This window comes from Gymnoscopelus microlampas (genome assembly GCF_963454915.1).
Source record: "Gymnoscopelus microlampas genome assembly, chromosome: 23".
Taxonomy (NCBI): Eukaryota; Metazoa; Chordata; class Actinopteri; order Myctophiformes; family Myctophidae; genus Gymnoscopelus; species Gymnoscopelus microlampas.
Genome location: NC_139960.1, coordinates 6615376 through 6636804, shown reverse-complemented (window position 1 = coordinate 6636804; position 21429 = coordinate 6615376). Strand labels below are relative to the sequence as shown.

General features: G+C 44.1%; 1 protein-coding gene across 2 annotated transcripts; it reads right to left on the bottom strand.

Annotated features, from left to right (window-relative positions):
- Nucleotides 1-2945: 2945 nt before the first annotated feature.
- On the bottom strand, nt 2946-19540 carry pthlha (parathyroid hormone-like hormone a). 2 transcript variants are annotated; one of them, XM_084049631.1, is made up of 4 exons: nt 19351-19540; nt 10571-10693; nt 4281-4829; nt 2946-3838 (listed from the first exon to the last, which is right to left on the bottom strand). In XM_084049631.1, exons 2-3 carry the CDS (start codon nt 10675-10677, stop codon nt 4304-4306), a joined length of 633 nt encoding a protein of 210 aa, XP_083905757.1. In that variant the 5' UTR covers nt 10678-10693; nt 19351-19540; the 3' UTR covers nt 2946-3838; nt 4281-4303. The 2 variants fall into 2 exon arrangements, with proteins under 2 accessions (XP_083905757.1, XP_083905756.1); XM_084049630.1 differs by lacking the exon at nt 19351-19540 and adding an exon at nt 11250-11922.
- Nucleotides 19541-21429: the final 1889 nt, after the last annotated feature.

Sequence of the window (21429 nt, the reverse complement as noted above, 5' to 3'; positions counted from 1 at the left end):
TTCCTCTTAAGCTAATGGGTACAATCTAGTGCCAATTAGCCCCTTAGATAGCAGACACCAAGGTCCACCAGTGCATACTAATATATTATCTACAACAGTTGAACCCAGTGCATACTAATATATTATCTACAACAGTTGAACGTTCAAGACTCTTACAAACATAAATATAGTAGAACTTAATAAATTTGACTTACTTTCATCACCTACTTCTCTTTGGACATACAAAGCCTGCTTTGTGTGTGTGTGTGTGTGTGTCTGTCTGTCTGTCTGTCTGTCTGAGTATATATCCAAGGTAGTTAAAACTTGCCAGCGATCCCACAGTATTCACCATTTGTCTCTGGAGGATGGTGTTTACTATCCTACACATGTAGAATCAGTTTCTTTCATGGTTGTTGCTCATTCGATATCGCTGTAAAATCCATTTGTGGTCACTCACCAATAGATATGCTGTAAATATGTAACTGATAGAGGATTGACTGCAATGTGAATTGCAATCAGCTTTTTACCCACAAGATTTACTGACCTTGGTATCTGATTGATGCAGTGACATTGAAGAGGCTCTGTTTACATTTGACAGCCGACTTCCAAAATGAATTCTGTGGTCAGGACCGTCTATTGAGGAACTGTTACAGTGGTTGTTTAGTCTGAGTTGGACATATCCAGCTGTACTGTATGTCTTTCAGACCAAGTTTTTGTCTTTGATTAACTTTCAGGAATTTGTTACAGCAAATACTTGGTATCTGTCCTGTACTGATTATTACTTAACATGCATCTGCAAAGCATCAATGCCAGTGAGTGAGTTTAATTATTAAAGATATGGGTAACAACAGGTTGGCCCACTGTAATGCTGCTATTAACTCTATCCAAATCCAAGTACAGTACAGACTGCTGCTGCTACCCTTTCAAGAATCAAGAAAAATCATTTGTCACTCACTCATACAGGTAAATGGAACATAATGTTGGTGTCCACAAGACCGTACAACAACAGCAGTATAAATATACACAAGATAATACTGGTTTTAAAGACATAAAAAGAACAAGAGAAATAAGATAAGATTAAGGATAGGCATGTTACAAATTACCAGATCCACACTGTAGTCTGAAACCTATTGTAAATGGGACTTGAGCAGTAAAAAAAAACATAGCAGCAATAGGATGTGCAATAGGGAGTGTTTAGAAATTTGGTATCAAATGAATATAATTTATTATAGATTAATCCCTCTTATGCTAAATGTGACTTTGTTAATTCCTTTCCACGGGACGATATGAACTGTGCTTATGTCCATTCCTTGTGTGATCATATCAGCCATATACTGGACTTTATGCTGTTATGTAGAATACCGGAAACCTTATCACCTATTCTAATTCCTGTGCATTTTATTGCACTTTGTGAATATGTCATTGTGATTTTGCTAATCCTGAACACTTGAGAGTCTGACCAATAACCAGGAGCGTGCTGGTTTTATCCCCAGAAAAAAAAACGAATTGGTTTACTGTAGCTGTGAGTCTATAGTTTTATCAAACGCTGCCAATGTGCCATTGAGCAAAGCACTGAATTGCATCTCCAGGTGTGTGGCATTGTGACTAATACTGCAATATATACTCTACGGCAGTGGTTCTCAAACTTTTTCATGTCAAGGACCCCCAAATTGACACTTATTAGCCCGCGGACCCCCATTTCAAAAGATATGCCAGGGACCCCCATAAGAGAAGTTTTTTTTTTACAGCTCTAGCAGTGATTCTCAACCATTTTAATTTCAAGGACCCCCAGTTTGACATGCATTAGGGCTACAGACCCCCATTTAATGGCATTTCTATCACTTGGACCGCAATTTATATTGTACAATCTATGTCAATTTAACTCTGAGAGTGTACAAATGGAACCAAATGGACCCGTTAGGGTCCATTTGGTTCCATTTGTACACTCTCAGAGTTACAGACCCATAAGGGTCCATTTGGTGCCTAATCTATCATTTAGCTGGGGACCCCATGGAACTCCCTCAAGGACCCCTGGGGGTCCCCGGACCCCACTTTGAGAACCAATGCTCTACGGTGCTAGGGCTTTTGCATGTGTTTGCGTAAAACACACATACAAAACTCAATTTTTTTCCAATTGCCTTCATGTCATGACGATGATATACTACTCGTAAATTATAATACTGTAAATAACAATGTATACTCTTTTGAATCATATATACTGTAGTAGGAGTTAACCACTTAAACCCTTCAAATGTTTTCAGTCAAGGACCCCTTAGCTGAGAGAGAGATGAAGCAGGGACCCCCCCACTACATATTGTATACAATTGTGTTGCAGAATAAACTTTTTCATAGATTTAATAGATGGCTTCATAGACTTGTTTGACAGCACTATCATCAGTAAATTAATGTTTTGTTTGTTTGTTTACACATTATCCTTTCTATGACTACGTTGGATTCATGTCCATGTGTATTTTCTGACATTTAACCACTTAAACCCTCAATACTTAGTAAACTTGACATTTGGCTCTGTGCACCAAACCTCTTTGCCGGAAATAGCCGATCTACAAGCTCACATCGGCTATTTTCGGCTAATGTTCCCCTCAGAATAAAATCACACAAAGATTTGGCGACCCGCCCCATAGTGACTCTGAGGACCCCTTTGCGGTCCCGGACCCCCTGTTGAAGACCCCTGCCCTATACTGTACAGTATACGTTTTTGACCAAAGTGCCCCAGGGGTCTATACTAGTTCCCCTCCCTTTTTTCCTTCTACACCAAATCCAAATCTCTTCAGCGAAAATAGCCGATCTACAAGCTCACAATACGGCGCATCGCGACACATTGTGAGTTTGTAGAACGGCTTTTGTCGCCGTATGTTCGCCCCAAAGAAATGGGACGCTAGAGTGCATGCGGTGAAGCAAAAGATAAGCTGAAGGTAACAGGAAAGACACAGGACACTCAGGGAGGATACTGTCAAATGTTTAATCCATCCACTATAGGGTGTTATCTCAGTGCAAGTGCCAAACAACAATACTGAGCCGTTCGTTGAGTTTTCAGTTTATGTACAAAGTGAACCTTGGCATTTCCGAAGCAGAGCTGTGGCCATGGAGGAGACAAGACACCAAAAGGCAACTGGTGGGGTTGTAATAACAAGGACAGGTCATCTTATAGCATAACGTTACGAAGAGCAAAATGAGCCCTACTCTCAACCCCCCACTTCGACACTGGGGGCTGCTTCAGATGCTAACAAGGGAGCTTCCTAAACAGCAGCAAAAAGAAACTGGAAACGGAAACGTACGGCTGAATAGACAGAAACAAAAACAAAAAACAAATGCAAAAAAATCTAACTGAGAAGTAGGCCTAACACACAGAAGGATGACCATTGTTTTCTTCATTTCAATCAAACCACACACAAAGAATAGTCAATTAACAAAAACGTACTGGTATATATATTTATATTTATATATCTAAAGTGCATTATGGTACAAAAATATAGAAGGTCAGCAGCACCTCGATACATTTACAAAATAAATACACCATTCAAACAAAAAATAAATTACCGCAAATCTGACATTTATAACTGGGAAAAGGAAAAACAAGAGGAAGGATTCACAAGGATCACAATTTGTTGCCCCAAAGGGCATCAAATAATGTTTTATCATATTTCTTATCATTATTAATATTATTATTAATATTATTATTATTATTATTATTTGTCATCATTATTCGTCACTATTCTGGTGCGTTTACAATATTTACAGACAATAAATATTTCCCTATTACTCTCCAAACAATCGCCGTTACAGAAGACTGTAACAGGAATATTTAGGTGTCAGTCCGTTTGAAACGTCCTTTAGGTCTCTGAAAGACAAAGAGAAGAACAAAAAAACAGTCGGGAAGTTAGTTCAGTGGTCGGCATAGAATGTTACTTTTATTTTAATTACATTTTGTACATCTCCCTCCCATGCTGGATATCTCTCAGATGAGGCTACCCTTTATTCACTTAATGTCTGTCTAGGGCAGTGGTTCTCAACCTTTTTAATTTCAAGGACCCCCAGTTTGGTATGCGTCAGGCCACGGACCCCCGTAACTCAGAGACTGTACTTAAATGGAACTTAATGGACCCCTATGGGTCCGTTTGGGTCCATTTGTACACACTCGGAGATACAGAGCGACATGGGTCAATTTGATTCTTGATTTATTATCATTTAGTGTGGGATCCACTAGAAACCCCTCAAAGTCTAGCTTGGGAGCACTGTACATTGGATACACTGTGTGATGGTTCAGGCTTTTAGGGACTCACCTTTGTCAGAGTCTGACAGTGTTCTAGTGAAGCGCCCCCTGTAGGCCGAGGAGAGGCCGCCACTCCAGGTGGTAGCCACTTCCGGGCTCGTCGTCTTCCAGCGGCCACCCCAACGAGCGCGCCCGCCTCCTCCTCTTCTCGCCCTCTCGCCTCTTGCCAGACCTGCCTTTCTTCTTCTTCTTGCCGGAGGCCTTGAGCACGCCGTCTTTGTATGTCTGGGACTTGTTGGTCTCCTGAGGGAGGTTGGTGCCCTCCTCCTCCTCCAGCCGAAAGCTGTGTGGGAGGTTCTTGGTCCCCCCGGGGGGCTTCGGGTGGAGCGTCCCGCTGGTAGTGCCCAGGTTGATGTCCATGCCCACTCCCGGGAGTCCCACTCCGACACCCACTCCGACTCCGGCCCCGCTGCTCACCCCGCTGCGGGCGCCCGGCAGGTCTCGGATCTCGGCGGTGTGGACCTCTTCCAGCAGGTCCTGGAGCCACATGCGACGCTTGAAGTCCTGCAGCGTTCGGCCTTTGTCGTGCATGAGCTGAGCATGGGTCACGGAGCGTTTCCTGTAAGAGAGAACACAACAGAATATGGATCATGAATAACTTGACATACATTTTACAAAACAAATTCATAAGATTGTCTATACTTTGTATATTTGCCATTAGGACTGCAACAGTTAAACTAATTGATTTAATCAATTTAATACATTTGGGCTTGTCAATATAGGCGAAAAGTTTCAAAAGAATGGAAAAAATAGGGAAAATTGATAAAATAGCCAATCTACAAGCTCACAATACGTAGCATCATGGCACATTTTCACTATTTTTGCATTACCCTGTTGCGCAACAAAGTACAAAATCTATTAGTTGATTCTTTTTTTCATATTGAAAAAGGACTTCTCGATTATTTGATTAATCGAAAAAGTAATCGATAGAATAGTCTCTCACAAAAATAATCGGTAGTTGCTGCACTACTGTCTATAGTTTTTATGTTTGCCATTCGGCACCGTTAATCAGTTATCTGAAAAATCAATTCTTGAGTTTAGAAGGGTTCCACAACTACATTGTAGACTTATAGAGCTCAGTTGATTGACCAGTAGAGGGCAGTAGGACTAAACTAATGAACAGACTGGTTTGAAAAGACCCATTACATAAGGACTAAGGAGCTTAATAACAGCACAGAGTTGTCACTAACTTCAGCAGGTAATCAAAACAACAACATCAAACTTTGCACTACTTTTCTTCTTATTCTGTATCCTACAGTATACATGCTCATAGATTTTCTCCTTAAAATAACATGGAGGTAGAAGGAGACAGTGCAGTGTCAGGATTTCACCTTCAACAAGAAGCAAAGGGATCGTTCTTTAGTTCAATGGGTTTGACAACACTGCTCCCATTGTACAGTATTCCAAGAATTTGCCCCCGTATCCATGCAATGAAATCACTGGCTATCACCATGACATGATTCATGCGACCATGGGAGTTAAGCCTTTTCCAGGCCAGTTAAAGTGATACATAAGGTCCCATCCTGCCAAAGGCTTTGAGATGAGTTTTCCTTTCTTTTGGAAAAAGCCAGTTTTCCCTCTGATAGTCCATTAAATACGGCTTACTGTCACCGTGGCATTCGTGTTGCGCTGGGAAAACCTTATGCCTGTCACCTTCCATTAATATCCAATAGTTGTGACAGATTTATGGTCCCACCGGTGTAAATTGGTACTGTAAATTGCTACTACCCAATTGTCCACTTCCAAAAGTGAGGAGAAGAAGATGGGCAGTGACACCAGAGCCAAAACCTTTCCAGATCTCTCAACTGCAGGGAACTTGGTACTTCACCTGTGGTAACGGCTTGTTCTTACCATTGTTTCTAACTTGTATACGGTATTCAAGTAATTATTGTTTGATTGTTAAAGAAAACAGACCACTAAGAGCTAGGCAAACGTTCTGTGAAAATCATCCACAAGCTCAGAGCACGTTACAATGTGACGCGTTGCGAGCTATACCTGCTATTTTGGGCGAGATTTTGTGTAGAGGGAAAAAAGGAGGGGGTCAAGGATAGATCCCTTGGGCAGTCTGGTCAACAAAGTGTATATGGGTTTAAGTGGTTAAATATTGTGCAGAGGAGGGGACAAGCGTTAGTGCTCCAGAGTCATGCTGTGTAACGCCCTGATTTCCACCAGCTGGCCTGGAGCTGTGGCCGTGCACGGCTGCTTGCGAGGATTCAGCGTGACCTGTTATCTTTCCAGATACCGGTGTGAACGGTGAAGGATCAGCCCGCGCTTTCATGCTCTGCTTTGCCGGGGTGTCCCGTTACCCAGACCCTCTAATGCTTAGGAAAATAGAGAGGGAAAGGGCAGGGCTCAGCGCTGCTTTGCTCGGCATGGGAACGACAGCACACCAAGCTTTGGTGGACACCCCGGCTAAACACCGCTCTCAGCCTCAAGTGTCTATGCACACAAACAAAAGGGCCTCAATGGAGGATATTGTGCTTGATTAGCGAGACTCCACCTAGATGTGTGGCTATTCGGCTGTCACGGGGGTTTACGGTTTTTCCCAGGCAACCTCTCGCTGTGTTCCTTTTACCTGTAAAAGTCTATATTTTTTGTTAGAACCCATGTTTGGGTTAACTTTTTGCATTTTTACAATTGAATGGATATAGATGTAGATGAGTATCACATTGTGGAGAGCTGATCTCTCATCTAAATGCACAACACAATCAATTTGTTGCTCTTTGTTTATGGGCGAATCACCAGGCAAAGCTGCACTCATGCAGAGGAGCAATATTGCAATGCTGAATTTTCCTAAAAGAAAACAACCCCCAAAAAGTAAAGTGCACTCACTAGATCATGCACAACAAGTTACATAATTTTCCATTTGTCAAGAGCTCCTCTTAAGTATTGAGATGAAGTATATTTTCCTCCTGAATGAAATAATATCCCCAGCAGAATTGCTCTCCCCTGCGGAGGAAGCTTGTGAGAGCGTCTTTGTTTATATGCATTCAGATATTTCCTGTCATTCTCAGGCCTCAAAAAAAAAAAAAAAGAAGAAAGAAAGAAATCACCGGGAGTACACCAGCTTTGAAAACTGATCTCGCTCGGGTTTTTACCTTTTAATAAGCTCACATCAAACACTCCCCGAGGCACGGCCAGAGAAACGAAAGGAGGAAAGAAGTGGGGGAGAGGAGGGAGGAGAACAGAAAAGGGCCCTGATACATCCTGAAGTGGCAGTGAGCCAACAGACCCCCTTCTTGGCCTACCTGATGTTAATTGTTTCTCTGTGCGTGGAAGGGGGGGGGGGGGGTAGAGAGAATGAAAAGAAGGAGTGTGCTCTGTCTCCATGTACTGTGTATTCCTAACCAGCAGGCATGTCATTTCCCTGCGCTGGCTGATTGAACCTCTAGCCCAACGCTGGCCCGTGCTCAAATGAAATGTTGGTTTGCCTCCTGAGGCTTGCTGGCTCGCCGCCAGAACTATCGATTGCTCAGAGTTTGCATGTTCCCAGGCTTTCACAACACTCTCTGATCTGTAGGGGAGGGACACACAGGCCTGTCTGTTGACACACAGCGAAATCCTTATTGTTAATTCCCCTCTGAGAGCGTACAAATGTAACCAAATGGACCCGTAAGGTCAGAGTTAATTTCACTTGCACAAATGCACAAGTGCACAAATGTAAGAAATCACCAGGAGTATGTTTGCATACTCGGCATACGGCATCCACAGCAACTCATGGGACCCACGCTAAGTGCATTGTAAGGACTCATGTATTGCCATTAAGCATCATCAGGCATTTTTCAGAATAAAGTAGGGTTCTACAGGTCTACAGGTGTGATTTAATCAACATGGTCAACAAAGTCTTTTGCACTTTTTCAAAAGTTAAGAGGCCATGTTTAAAATGTTAAAAAATATATCATTTGTCTATTATATTGAAAACTTAGAACAGTTTTATACAGTACTGTACTTTCTCAGCCTCATGTGATTTTTATCACACGCTTTTCATCACGTCCATGTTTTGCTTTCCACCCAGGTAGCATTAACTCGGTCCCAAAATCCTATTAAGGTCATATCACACAACGGGTGTACCTCCATTTCCCCTGACATAAGCATAACAGACCCCACACACTGCATGGGGAATGAGCTTGCGCGCACGCACACGCACACGCACACACACACACACACACACACACACACACACACACACACACACACACACACACACACACACACACACACACACACACACACACACACACACACACTAGGGATGCCACAATCTGACCTTCAGCCAATTCGAAATTCGGACAGCCCTGGCGAATATTTTTCGATTATTCGACGGCGCCGTTTTTTGAAAAATATTTTTCAAAAAAAAAAAAAAAAACTTTTTTTTTTTTTTTTTTTTTTTTTTTTGCTCCTGTTTTAGCATTATCACGGTCATTTCTGGGTTGCGCGGCCCAATTATTAGTTACGTTAATGTTTGGGCTGGGATGCTTTCCAGCAGGGGCCTCAGTGCGGCTGCAGAGTTCATGTTTGGGCTGGGCTGAAACAGTGAAACGCTCTGAAACTGTGGCCATTTACAATTATTAAGACTATAATATTAGTATTAGCATATATTTTGATTGAAACTAAGGCATACAAAAGTAAAAAGTAAAAAAAAAAAAAAGTAAAAAGTAAAAAAAAAAATTTTTTTTTAATAATTAATTTTTTTTTTTTTTTATTAAAATCGAATTTTAAAAATCATTTTCGATTATGGAGACTGTAACGAATATTCTAAAATTCGAATAATCGGTGGCATCCCTAACACACACACACACACACACACACACACACACACACGTCTCCAGGACTGTACTCGGAAACCGCTGGACCCCATTAGCGCTCTGACTCCCATCGCTTGCCGACGGGATGACACACAGAGGCATGGTTTTAATAACTTTACAGGCTCCTCTCTTCCTCAGAAACCAGGTTTCAGAACTTAAACTGCCGCCACCCCAAATGCATTTCAGATGTGATCTCTCGAGTCCCAAGTTCAATACGATATCAGTTAGGGGGATGGGGAGCTGCCTCTACACCGCAAAAATCCTGAGTGTTCTCCGAGTTAAATTAACACTCTGGAGGCTTTGCGTGTGTATATAAAACCTTTTAGGCTCATGATAACTCGTTAGAATGAAGCCCTTTACTGACTGCTGCTGCGGGGTATTGACTTGCTTATAGCACCGCCTGCCCCCTGCATCCTCTGATAATGACTCTACTCTACTGGTTCATTAAAACCTGATTCACCCAAAGTGCACCACTGGCAGCGAGGACATGCTGAAAAAACCTCATTGTGGGGATATTATCTTTCCGAAGGGGGAAAAGCTCTCAGCGCATGTTTTGCATTCTGGCCTGCGTGGGTTTCAGAACTTGAAAGAAAGTTTATTCTGCTAGGCATAATATACTTCACCAGGACCGGTACGTTTTGCTTGGTACACCGCCTAGCTGTACATCAGCATTATTCCTCTCTCTCTCACTCGCTCGCTCTCGCACTATTTCTCTCTCGCTCCTCTCTCTCTCTCTCTCTCTCTCTCTCTCTCTCTCTCTCTCTCTCTCTCTCTCTCTCTCTCTCTCTCTCTCTCACACTCTGTCTCTCTGAGTTCTCTCTCTTCTTGAGAGACACCAGCAGCGGGCATCCCACAGAGCTGGTACGAAAAGTGTTAAGAAATGGCACTGGCACACCAGGGAAGGTGTGAAGGGGGTAACAAACAAGGGCATTTCTGTATTTTACCCAGTGGTACACCCCCCCGCCCCCCACCCCCCACACACGGTCGGGCCAGCGGTTAGTGTGAAGAGGGGAGCCTTATTGAACGAGTGTGATTGGGAACCAGAGGGATTTCTTTTTTTTGGTGGGGGGGGGGGGGGGGGGTGTAGTGGGAATTAGGGGGGATGAGGGGTGAAAGGGTTCCAGAGTTTAGTAGTTCTTTATCATACTAAAGGGTGTCTCCCTCCTTTCTCCTTAGGCAAACAAGCAGGTGGGCGAAGGCTAATCAAAACAGCTGCCGGCACGTTTCACATTTTCCAGGCTATTAGTGGCAGTGCATTCGCTCACCCACCGAGGGGCAACTTTATACATAAATAAATAGAGATTCAAAATAATGGAAAAGAGATTATGCAAAAGAGGCACTTGTGTTATTTAACATTTGGGAAAGATTTCCAAGAGCAAATATTCCACCGTCTGCATTAGACTTTTCTTCTTGGCTGCACTTTGCATTGAAGTGATGGTGATGTGAATAAAATGGAAATGTAATCACAGAGAAGCTGAATAAAAATAACACTTACATTCTGTTGCTCAGGGCATCAATTGGCCTTCCGTTATGTGGAACTGGAGAACACAGTAAGAAGAGAGCGAAGCACCACTGTTGTAGAACTCTCCGTGAGCACAACATCTTGGAAAACGTATGTCTGTGAAGATAAAAGTCACATAGGTGAACACGTCTGCCCCAAAAAAGTATTGTGTGTGACTACGTGTGTGTGTGTGTGTGTGTGTGTGTGTGTGTGTGTGTGTGTGTGTATATATATATATATATATATACACACACACACACGCATAATTATTTATTCTACCCGATTTTGTTTCCAGTCATATTCATGCGTTTTTTATTTTATGGTGTATAGTATTCTATAAACGTTTTAGCAATCCCTGCACATTGCAGATGTAACACAAAATGGTCTTTTGTTATTTCTGGCTGATAACTTGCAACAGACAATGTGAGTATTTATTTGAGCCCCAGTTGAAGTGATTAGCCTATCCGGCTTTTCAGTATTCCCAGATTTCCCCTGCAGACAAAGTCGGTAATGCCAACACAGACTGGGAGACTGCAATCCTTATTGAACCCAAAACCAGTCCAGCATGTTTTAGAAGAGAACAAGAAATTCCACCGAGCTCAATTGGCCACAACAAAGCAGAAAATAATGCATGATCAAGCCAAGGAGAAGACGACGAGAGAGAGGAACTTACTTGCCCAAAGCAGTGTCTGTCCTGGACACACACACACAAACAAAAAAGTAAAAAAAAAAACCTAAACAAAAAAACTGTATTGTCCTTGATGTCCTCAGACTCTCCAAAAGAGAGCAAAGTGTCTCAAAGTTTCCAGTCTGGATTTTAAAATGCAACAACAGAAAAAAACGGAAAAAAACAAAAACAAACAGCGTCTAGGTCAATCCAGGTGATTATGCCTGTGTAAAAAAAAAACAGGAGCACAACAACCAAAAACAATCAAAATTAAAATTAAAAATTGAAACAATTCCCACGGAACAGGATAGAAAAGAAATCCAGCAGTCCCTGTCTGTCTGTCTGTCTGTCTGTCTGTCTGTTGTCAGAGCGCTCCAGGTGTGCTGTTGCTGTTAGTAGCTGCACTGAGGCAGCTCCTCTAGTAGCTCTGCTGTAAGAGGCTGACCTGAAGCCTGTTATAGACGCGCAGCAACTGTGGGACAGGCAACTGAGGCGAAAGAGGCAGAGGCAGGAGCGCTAGTAGCAGTTAGTGATGGGAAAGTTTGCTGCATGCTGTCTGACTCTCTGTCTGTCTGACTGTCTGTCTGTCTGTCCGCCTGCACAGGTCAGAGAGAAGAAAGAGGGAGGAAGAGGTGGTGGTGGGTGTTCGGGGGGGTAGTTATTAAGAGAGAGGCAGCGCCCTGACAATGCCTCTGCCTCTCTTGTGTGAAGTTCACTCCACACGCGTGTTTGTGCGTGTTTACATGTGAATGTGTGTGCAGTGCACATGTGTGTGTGATTTAGCTCCCCCCTCCCAAAAAAAAGGGTTTAGGGCTAGAGGGTCGGGGGTAAGTGTGTGTGTGTGTGTGTGTGTGTGTGTGTGTGTGTGTGTGTGTGTGTGTGTGTGTGTGTGTGTGTGTGTGTGTGTGTGTGTGTGCGTGTGCGCGTAAGTGTACGACTGTGTGTGCACAAGGGGGAGACGATGAAAGAATAGCCAGTGATGGCAAGAAGGTGGCGCCCAAGTAGCACTCCACAACTAGAGATCCTGTGATATTATAGAGCTGTGGAAGAGGAGGTATAGGTGTGTGTGTGTGTGTGTGTGTGTGTGTGTGTGTGTGTGTGTATGCTCGTGTGTGCATGTGTTTGTGTTTTGTTGGGGCATGGGTAGCGGAACACCCCACCGCTACCCCGCCCTTCCCAACTTCTACGTTCTGACATCCCAAGGAAATGCTTAAAGGGAAATTCATTACATTCTTCACACTTGCCAAAGTGGCAATTTACAGGAAAGTGATAAACTGCTTTTTGGTCGAGTCGACCTGGCAACAGAGGCTCGTTAAAGAAAAGACGAGAGGAGGTGCGAGAACTGGAGAGGTTTTGTCTGTTTTGTTTATGTTTTATTTTTTATTTTTCGACTGACGCATATTAAGCCGCATTTATAATTTAGTCGCGCGATGGTGTCGCACCGTCGCTCAGCAAAAATAGCTGATGCACAAGCTCACAACGTGTCGTGGACGCGATGCGTTGAGCGTGCATATCTGCTAGTTTCCGTGTGCAACACTGTGGTACGATGGAGCATAAATTTAGGCTTCATACTGACATGTGTGTTTTGCGGTAATTTGTTAATAAAGTGATGCCTTTCAGGAGTATTACAGTGGATTATGGGTGTTATGTACTGTAAGTATCTGGACTGGCGATATGTTTTCCGTTTCAGAGTAGTCTGGCTGAGATCATCGCGTGCGTCACACCGTCTGATGCGTACTGACAGGCGGGGAGAGGTGTGTGTCAGCCGCGACGATGCAGGTCGGTGACAGAGTGGTGACTCTGGGCCACGGTTGGCCTTAACACCGCACCCTCGTCCGCCCGCCGCAGACCCCCCCCCCCCCCATCGTCTCGTTGGGCAGTGACACTACTAGAGAGGAGTCTGCAGCCACTTTGGGTGGTTTCCATTGCTTCTCCTCGCTCGGCCTCCGGCCATGACGGTGAACACTGAACAGAGAGGGACGGACGGGGTCTGGCAGGCTGAGACCTGTAGCATCAACACAGAACACAGAGCGTCCCCAGTGCTCAGCTCTGCAGGGACCGCTGGGATGGGGGTTTGAGAGCGGGGGGAGGGGGGGGGAGGGTGGGAGTAGGGGGGCCGGAATCTGATGAGTCATATTATTATTAGCCACATGCTTTCAGGGTAACTGATCCTAGAAGGGTGACGGTAGGCGTTGATACTCGGTGTCGTGAGTGACTTCACTGCTTCAGCACTTCCACGCCTTCCAGACGTTTTCAGTCGATCAAACGTTCGCCGATCTGCATGTTTTCATCTACTGATTTACACCCTTACCGTCCCTATTCTGGGGTGAACATTCGGTACAAATTGCAGATCTACAAGCTCAAAACGTGTCGCAACACAACGAGTTGTAAGCCTGTAGATCAGCTATTTTCTGCAAAGAGATTTGGTGTAGAGGGAAAAAAGGAAGGGACCTAGTATAGACCCCTGGCGTGGTTTGAAACTCCCCCATCTCCCCCACACATCCAAAGCTCCCACGACGATCACTAACTAACATCAGATATCAATCCTGTTTTTCATATATAATGTGCACAAATCCCTCGGCTCACAATTTAACTCGAGAGTGTAATCAAATGGATGTACATAAACACTATGCCATATGTTTATGTAAGGCCATGGCCGTCAGAGTTCATTTAGCTCTTCAGATGATAACTCGCTTGAGGAAGCACTCAGCCTAGAGCCATATCAGCTCCCTGAGTGAACAAACAGCTCTCAAATTAACACATGTCAACTCCAAAATGTATCGTCACTGATAAATCAACCTTTAATAGCGCTTGAAAATGTGCTATGTCGGAGACATTCCTTTGGCCTCTTGGATCAGAAAGCCAGAGTGATACCTTAGCTCTCTGAGGCCTCCGACCACCATCGCTGTCTTACTCAGCAGAAAGGACTTGTATTATTTCTAACATCGGGCCGCATTTATACATCAAGTTACTGTGCTGCTGCCGGTAATAAATGCGTAAAATGCGGCCTGCACTAAAACCTTATTTTACCTTCATGAATCTTAAGGACACAATGGGAAACACTCGTATTTCTGCTCATTTTCCCAGAGATGTGAGTGTTAGTCTATGACGTGTGTGTATGCTTGTCAATTTGACCGGCACACATGTCAGCATATGGGATGGATACTTAACATTTACAACCGCAACTCTTAGGCAAAGTTATGTAAACATTTTTCCAAATGATTCCCAAAACAAAGCTCGCTTGAAACCATCATGTTTGATAGATAAGGTCCGCTGTAGGCTTAGAAGATTTTATTACCTCTATATTTAACTGTAAGGAGGGTTGGGGGAGGGGGTGGGCGGGGGCACAGCTGGAATACATTGCTGATATTAAAATTCACGTCAATCAAAACAGCGGAGGTGAATGGAGCTCTCACCGCACTGTTTGTCCAGCTTCCTGTCGTTTGCTCATTAGCAGCGTGGGAGACGACTCCCATGTGTTGAGGTTAACTAAGGGAAGAGAGAAGGGCCACATGGGCTTGGCCCGCTTGGCTGGCCATAATACAACTTGGGGAAATTTTAATCAGTCTGCTTGTAACGGTTAATTCAGTCCACCCTTCATCAGCCTGTGTCCCTCACTGTACTCTGAGGACGCCATGCATGAAGAGCTGTATGAGAGGCGAAGGATTAGCACACACTTCCAAATGTTTAGCTAACCTTATGGAGGGTCTCCAAGGTTTCCAAATGTCCAGCGTTCCTTAACCACTTAAACACTACATACATTCAGTGTACGTCAAATCATGAAAATAGCCAATCTACATGCCCTCAATGCGCCTCAATGCAAAACGTTGTGAACTTGTAGCTCAGCTGTTTACACCGAATGTTTGCCTATTTTTGCAGACTATTTGCCTATTATGACATGCACAGATTAGGGATGCTAGGGGTTAATGTGGTAAAATGGGGCCAACATGCCAAAAGAGAATGACAAATTCACTTAGGGTGGGAAATCCTATATGTATTGCATATATTTTACCAGGCTGTACTGCCTGCGTGCGGATATAGATAATTATCAAGGGGTTCCCTATGTGTTCTGACTCCATACCAAGAGCCTAAGTTTAGCCAGACCTTGCTTTCAATTTAGTACATTTTCTCCAACATTCTGGCTTGGCGACTGTGGTCTATTGATGCGTTGTTGATATTTGCCAGCAAAAGCTGCTTCGCTATGAAGGGCACTGCATTGCTTGGGTAACACACAATGGAGACATTATTTACTCAAATAGGTAAATTACCAGTTGAATGGAAAGGCATCCATCAACAGCCGTTGCCAACATGACGTCTGGATGTGATAAAGCTACCACCTGAATAGCATCTCATTCAAGGCTTCTTTTCATTCACTACTGTTGTATTGGCCTAATGGCAAACAGACTCCATTGTTCACTTGCAAGTCATCATGGAGTAGTTCAATTTTAATGGTGAAAGATTAGCCCCCCAAGACAATTATTGGAGTAGTTTTCCCATTCAGATACACAAATTAGTTAGGTTCCCTCCACTTTTAAGCATCTCCGTTTGGAATAGTTTCGGGCAGAGAGAGTCCAAAGCCATTCTAGATCACTGCCAGGTCAAAAAAAAAGAAGGGGAGAAGAAAAGGAGTCTCGAATGAAGTCTACTGTACCTGCTGTTTCTGTTCACCCCCCCTCACCTTTTTATACAGCACATTGACGCTCAGTTTGGAAAAAAATATCTCATGATTCCACTCTGCAAAGGCTACTTTACCTGCATATAAACAGGTAAAAAAAAAAGTATTTTCCTGGCAGCGAGGCAGCATGTGCATTCGAAGCCAGGAAAGCTGTTTTAGATTCATAGAAAATTGCTGCGTCTTGGCAGCGCACGACATACACAAAATAAATGTCCGCTTTTAATCTTGCGACTTCAACCTCCCCCCTCCCCCACCACCCTGCTCGTACCTCTCCCGTTTGAAAACAATCCTTCTCACAAAGGCACGTACTGTTGCATGTACCCACCCTCTGTTAGTGGTCCCCACTTTGCCACCCTGTTGCCCCCCTTAGGCCCCCCCACACACACACAACACACTACGACCTGGGGAGATGGCTGCTTTACCGGGAACAGTGCTCGCTAGACCTGAGCTTAATTGTTGTGAATATGGTACTGTAATATTCCGTCGTATAACGGCAGCGTTCTTGCAAGTCGTGTGTGTGTGTGTGTGACTCACAATAATGTCACCCGGGAGGTGTGCGGCAATGTTTGTGTTTAGGACAAGGGATGAATGGACGGGAAGGTATGGTAGCATGTAGGAAAAGTAAAGCAGGCAGAGCAGAGAGGGGGTGGGGGAGTTTGGGATGATGAGGGGGGCTTGCTCATATTCCTCTCAGGGGTGGCCTTTCCCTTCTCTCTCTCTCTCCCCCTCTCTCTCTCTCTCTCTCTCTCTCTCCCTCTCCCTCTCCCTCCCTCTCTCTCCCTCTCTGTCTCTCTCCCATCCTTAACCTCTGGCTTACCTCTGGCCCTTCCCTCCCTGTGGCCCTAGCCTAGCTCAGTGGTGACATATTTGAATTGTGGAAAGGAGAAGAATGCACCATTCACCCTCCTCTTTTTCGGGGGGCCGGAGATGAACAGCAGCTTCAGTTTTATTGGCATGGTTACTGGGAACAGGAGAGAGGGGCATAACATTCATTCACCTCTCTAACTGGAGCCAAACACAAACTCTCCCTCTCTCTCTCTCTCTCTTTCTCTCTCTCTGTCTCCTTCTCTCTCTTTCTCTGTCTCTCTCTCTCCCCCTTCCATCCAGCTTTTTTCCTCTTTCTCACAGCTGTAAAATGTACACAGTACACAGCGTACACACACACAGCCTCACGCCCCGCAAGGAGACACATGCTCGCCACTGCAGCGCGACCACAAACACTAATTCTTCTGAGACGTACAGGAAAAGCCGCAGCGCTCGCATTTTCAGAATAGCTGTAGTTTTTGCTACCCAGCCTGACCCCATGACCATGGAGACGGATGTACAAAGTGGAGACCATGACAGCTTAGCAAACCTCACCGTAAACACTGCATTATAGGGCAGCAGATGAAGCTATAGCTCACAGAGGGGAATTAATTCTTGTTACTCTGGGAGTTAAATTCAGAAAGGGGCCAGGGTCCATTTCCAGGGCAGACATTCTGGTTTGAACTTGAAATTAGTCATTTTGAGGGAAGCATTTAGAATTTCAACGTACTGTAATCAGGCTATTTATTCAAAGTCACGGCAAAACCTGTTTCCAAATAGGAATATCAAATACATTTTTAAGACCGAATCTCACAATTCCTCATAATTCTCTTGTACTACAAATTGCTAATAAGGGCAAGGAAAAGGATATGCCCATACATACGTATTACTATACCATTCCAAGAAACATCTGAAATTATGTATAGAGTACAGTATATCTTTAGCCCTTTATATTTTGCTGTACAACAAATGGCGAAAATGTTTCATTTCTTTACTATTCTAGTTATTTTCACCTCTGAGAAATCATTGAGGGTGGCCCTCATTTACAATGAGGGCCACATTTACAATGAGGGCCACAAGCTCACAACGCATCTACAAGCTCACACCGCCTCACAACGCGTCTACAAGCTCACACCGTGTCACAACACGTCTTCAAGCTCACAATGTGTTATGATGTGACGTGTTGAAAATGTAGGCAAAGCAAAAAAAAATGAAAGAGTTTTCCTATAATGCTATATGCCCAATCTAGGGATGCCAGGTTGAAAGCGGTTAATAGCTGTAAAGAGTTAAAATGCGAGATACTGTTCGATGTCAAGCAAATCAAATGAGCAGTAACATCCTCGGTTTTGATTCAATTCTGAGTGAAAATTGGCACAAATGGACCCTTAACAGGTCAATTTTTACACTCAGATTTAAATGAATAGGCCCACAGAGGATTTGCCCGTGTATCAGATGTACAGTATGAGATAAAGCCTAAAAGTGCCCGTGAGCAGAGTCGTCCACATGGTGTGTGTTACTTGCTACAGAAGCCCAGCTGGCAGTGGGTAGTGCAGTGCTGAAGAGGTATGTGAGTGTGGAACCCCAGCACTATAGTGGGTCAGACAGTATTAAGTCAGATTTATACTCGGCTGTACAATGGTGCCGCGCACAGAAAATGACTGATATACGAGCTCACAACACACCGTATCCTTGAGCTTATACTGTATATGCCCTATTTCTGATGTGCGACACTGTCGTAGGCTGGAGCATACAGTAAATTGCGCATTAGGAGGTAAAGGGGAAGGCGCCTGCAGTCTGCCCGACTACACGACTGCCGGCCGGCCTGCCTGCCTGCCTGTCTTTCTGTCCGTCTGTCTGTCTTTGGCTGACTTTTGCAAATGTCACCAAAAATGGGCGTACTCAAATCCGTTTGGTGTGTCACCCTTGGATCGCACCAAGGCAATCGAGTCCCTGTGCTCAATTACATTTGATTGTGGTTATCCTTCAGCTGCCAGAGAACGGCATGAGAATATGAAGAGGGATAGAGCGTGGTTTGGAGATGTTTTGACTTGCTAAACAGTTTCTCGTTTGTTGCGCAGTCTTTATGTTTCGTGCTCTTGTGATTTGATTAGTCTTAAGGCTTTGCAACAAGCACACAATCCCTCTTCTGAAAAAATATACAAGGCCATTTCAAGATCATTTGGGCCTTGTTATGAGATCCTGGCACATTTATATTTTGTTTCTAATCAACATTTACCCTGCATTACCTGGGTTTCCTTAACTGCTGCTCTGTTACCATGTGAACCAACACTAAGCGCTCAACAGCCATTTCAGCATCCTTCATTCCCACAGATGGAATTTTCGCTTGATGAGCTTTGTTGAGCTTTGTTTTACAAATGCAGACACTAAACAGGCTGCTTTTATATCAATATTTTTGCCCTGACTTAATTATACCAGGGGGGTCTGGAACCAAAACATTATACATCAACTCTTGACTTTATTAATCCTTCAATAAACAACTAAAATCATGGCACGCTACCACAACGCACACACTAATGTTAATATAACATAAATAAACAACAAAAAAAAACTAAAGAAACTAACTAAGAAAACTAAAATCATAAAGATTCAGTTCTAAATTTCACTCACCTTAAAAATGGCAGCCTCAACCTCCTGTTGATGTTGTTATTTATCAGCAATCCACTCGGGACTTGTCACAAAATAAACCCTTCCTTTCTCCACTCTCCTCTTCACAAGCTTTGTGCAGCCTTTGTGAAGGCGTGGCGTCAGAGTGAACGGGAAGTTTGTCTTGAAGATGCTGGAGTGTGTCCTGACTTGCTGGGAGGCTTCCTCCGCTTTGTTGTGAAGTTGGCTGGGGATTCAAAACCTATATAAGTAAGGTTAAGCCCTCCTGGTGACATCACGGGTTGGTCATCATCATCATCATCACCACTGTATGGTAATAGAAGCCATGAGCTGCATATGTAATTAGATGGACGCAGTTACTCACTCACTCACTCCGTCTCTCTATCTGTTCCTCCCCTTCTCCCACTTTCTTTCCCTGCCTCCCTGTTTCACACAAGGAGACATAAGACACATACTCACACATACCCACAGACACCACACACACACACACACACACACACACACACACACACACACACACACACACACACACACACACACACACACACACACACACACACACACACACACACACACGCCACATCTTTAGGCTATAATTCATAGACATAACTAATGACATACGCCAGTGGTTCTTGTTGTGTTCTGTCCCACGGCCGGCAAATCACATGTTATTCACTAGTCATGGTTTTTGGGGGTAGAGGGGGGGGGGGGGGGGGTGTCTAATGATGAGCTTTGGTCTCAAGTTGTGCGAGATTGATTCTCCTTGCAGTGTTCTCGCGCTCGCACGTCACTGAGGTGCCGCGATCTAGCGTAGATGTTAAATTCAACCTCAGAAATGACTGTTATTACTGAGGTCAAAACACTACCTAAACTTTACTTAGGCAGGTTAATGTGATCATTTAAAAACCCATTATGAAAACAGTGCTGGGAGACAGAGAAAGTCGAGGTTTAGTTTTGTCTGTGTTTTTGTCTCTCCCGAATCAATTATACTCATATTAGATAATTGCCACCCAACTGCCAGTCTTCTGTTTGACTGACCAGCAGCGAAAAAAAAGGCTGTTCTTTCCAAAACACAGTGGAGTTGGTAGTAGTGGTTTGTTCCTCACGCCCACCCCCGTTTACGTAGTGTCCCTCCTAATCTAGTCTCTCCAGCGCAAATGCACTCCACTTTCCACTGAATGTCGTCTGGTCTGAGGTTCTCTATGTTTAGTCGAAAGGGTCGTGGTTTGGGTTCACGCACGCTGGGTACACAGACTTGTCTTGCCCCATGAGAGGACTTGCACCATGGCCAAAGAGGCTGCCTCGCCTTCCATGTGTCCGCTGCCAAGTGCCAATGCTGGCTCACACTGAAGCCAAGCACCCGTTACTGTACTGATGTCTACACTCTCGGTAGAGCAGCTGAGACAGTAGAGCTGAAACAGGGTATCTGAAAACACCCAGGGCAAAGATGAGGTCATCTCAGGGTGTTTAAAAGTGTGTGAATCAGGGCAACGGCACAAAGGGAGCAAGGGAACAAGATCTCAAACGGTTTCGCCTGCTCTTTGTCTTCTAAAGACAATGCCATCATGATCTCTGCTGCTTTACAGGTTGTTGAAAGATATTATCCTATCAAACTTAATTTCACAGGCTGTTGAATAACATAGACACACAGATCGTTCGACGTGTAATGTGCTCCAGGGGTCTCATGACAGTTTTTTTTTGCGGGTGCTGATCTTTCTCCTACAGTTCAATGGCAGAGATTACGTCCCAGCAGGGAGGGTTATTTTTCAGCCATTATCTTCAAGTATAGTGAATTAGGTGTGCTCTGAAGAAGCACTTCCACTGGTGATCTCACTCCCATGAGAGGGCTGAATTACTGTTTCCCACGCAATAGCGATTTCAACTTAATTTGCATATCTGAGCCTGGCAGGGGTTCGGGTCCTGGCGAGCAGTACATCACGAAACTCAAAGCAGTGATACTCAAACTTTTTAATTCCACGGACCCCCAGTATTTTAAGCATTAGGCTACGGGCGCCCATTAGATTCTTTTTTCTCGCTGGAACCCCAATCTACACTGTATAATATTCAATGTTAATTTTACTC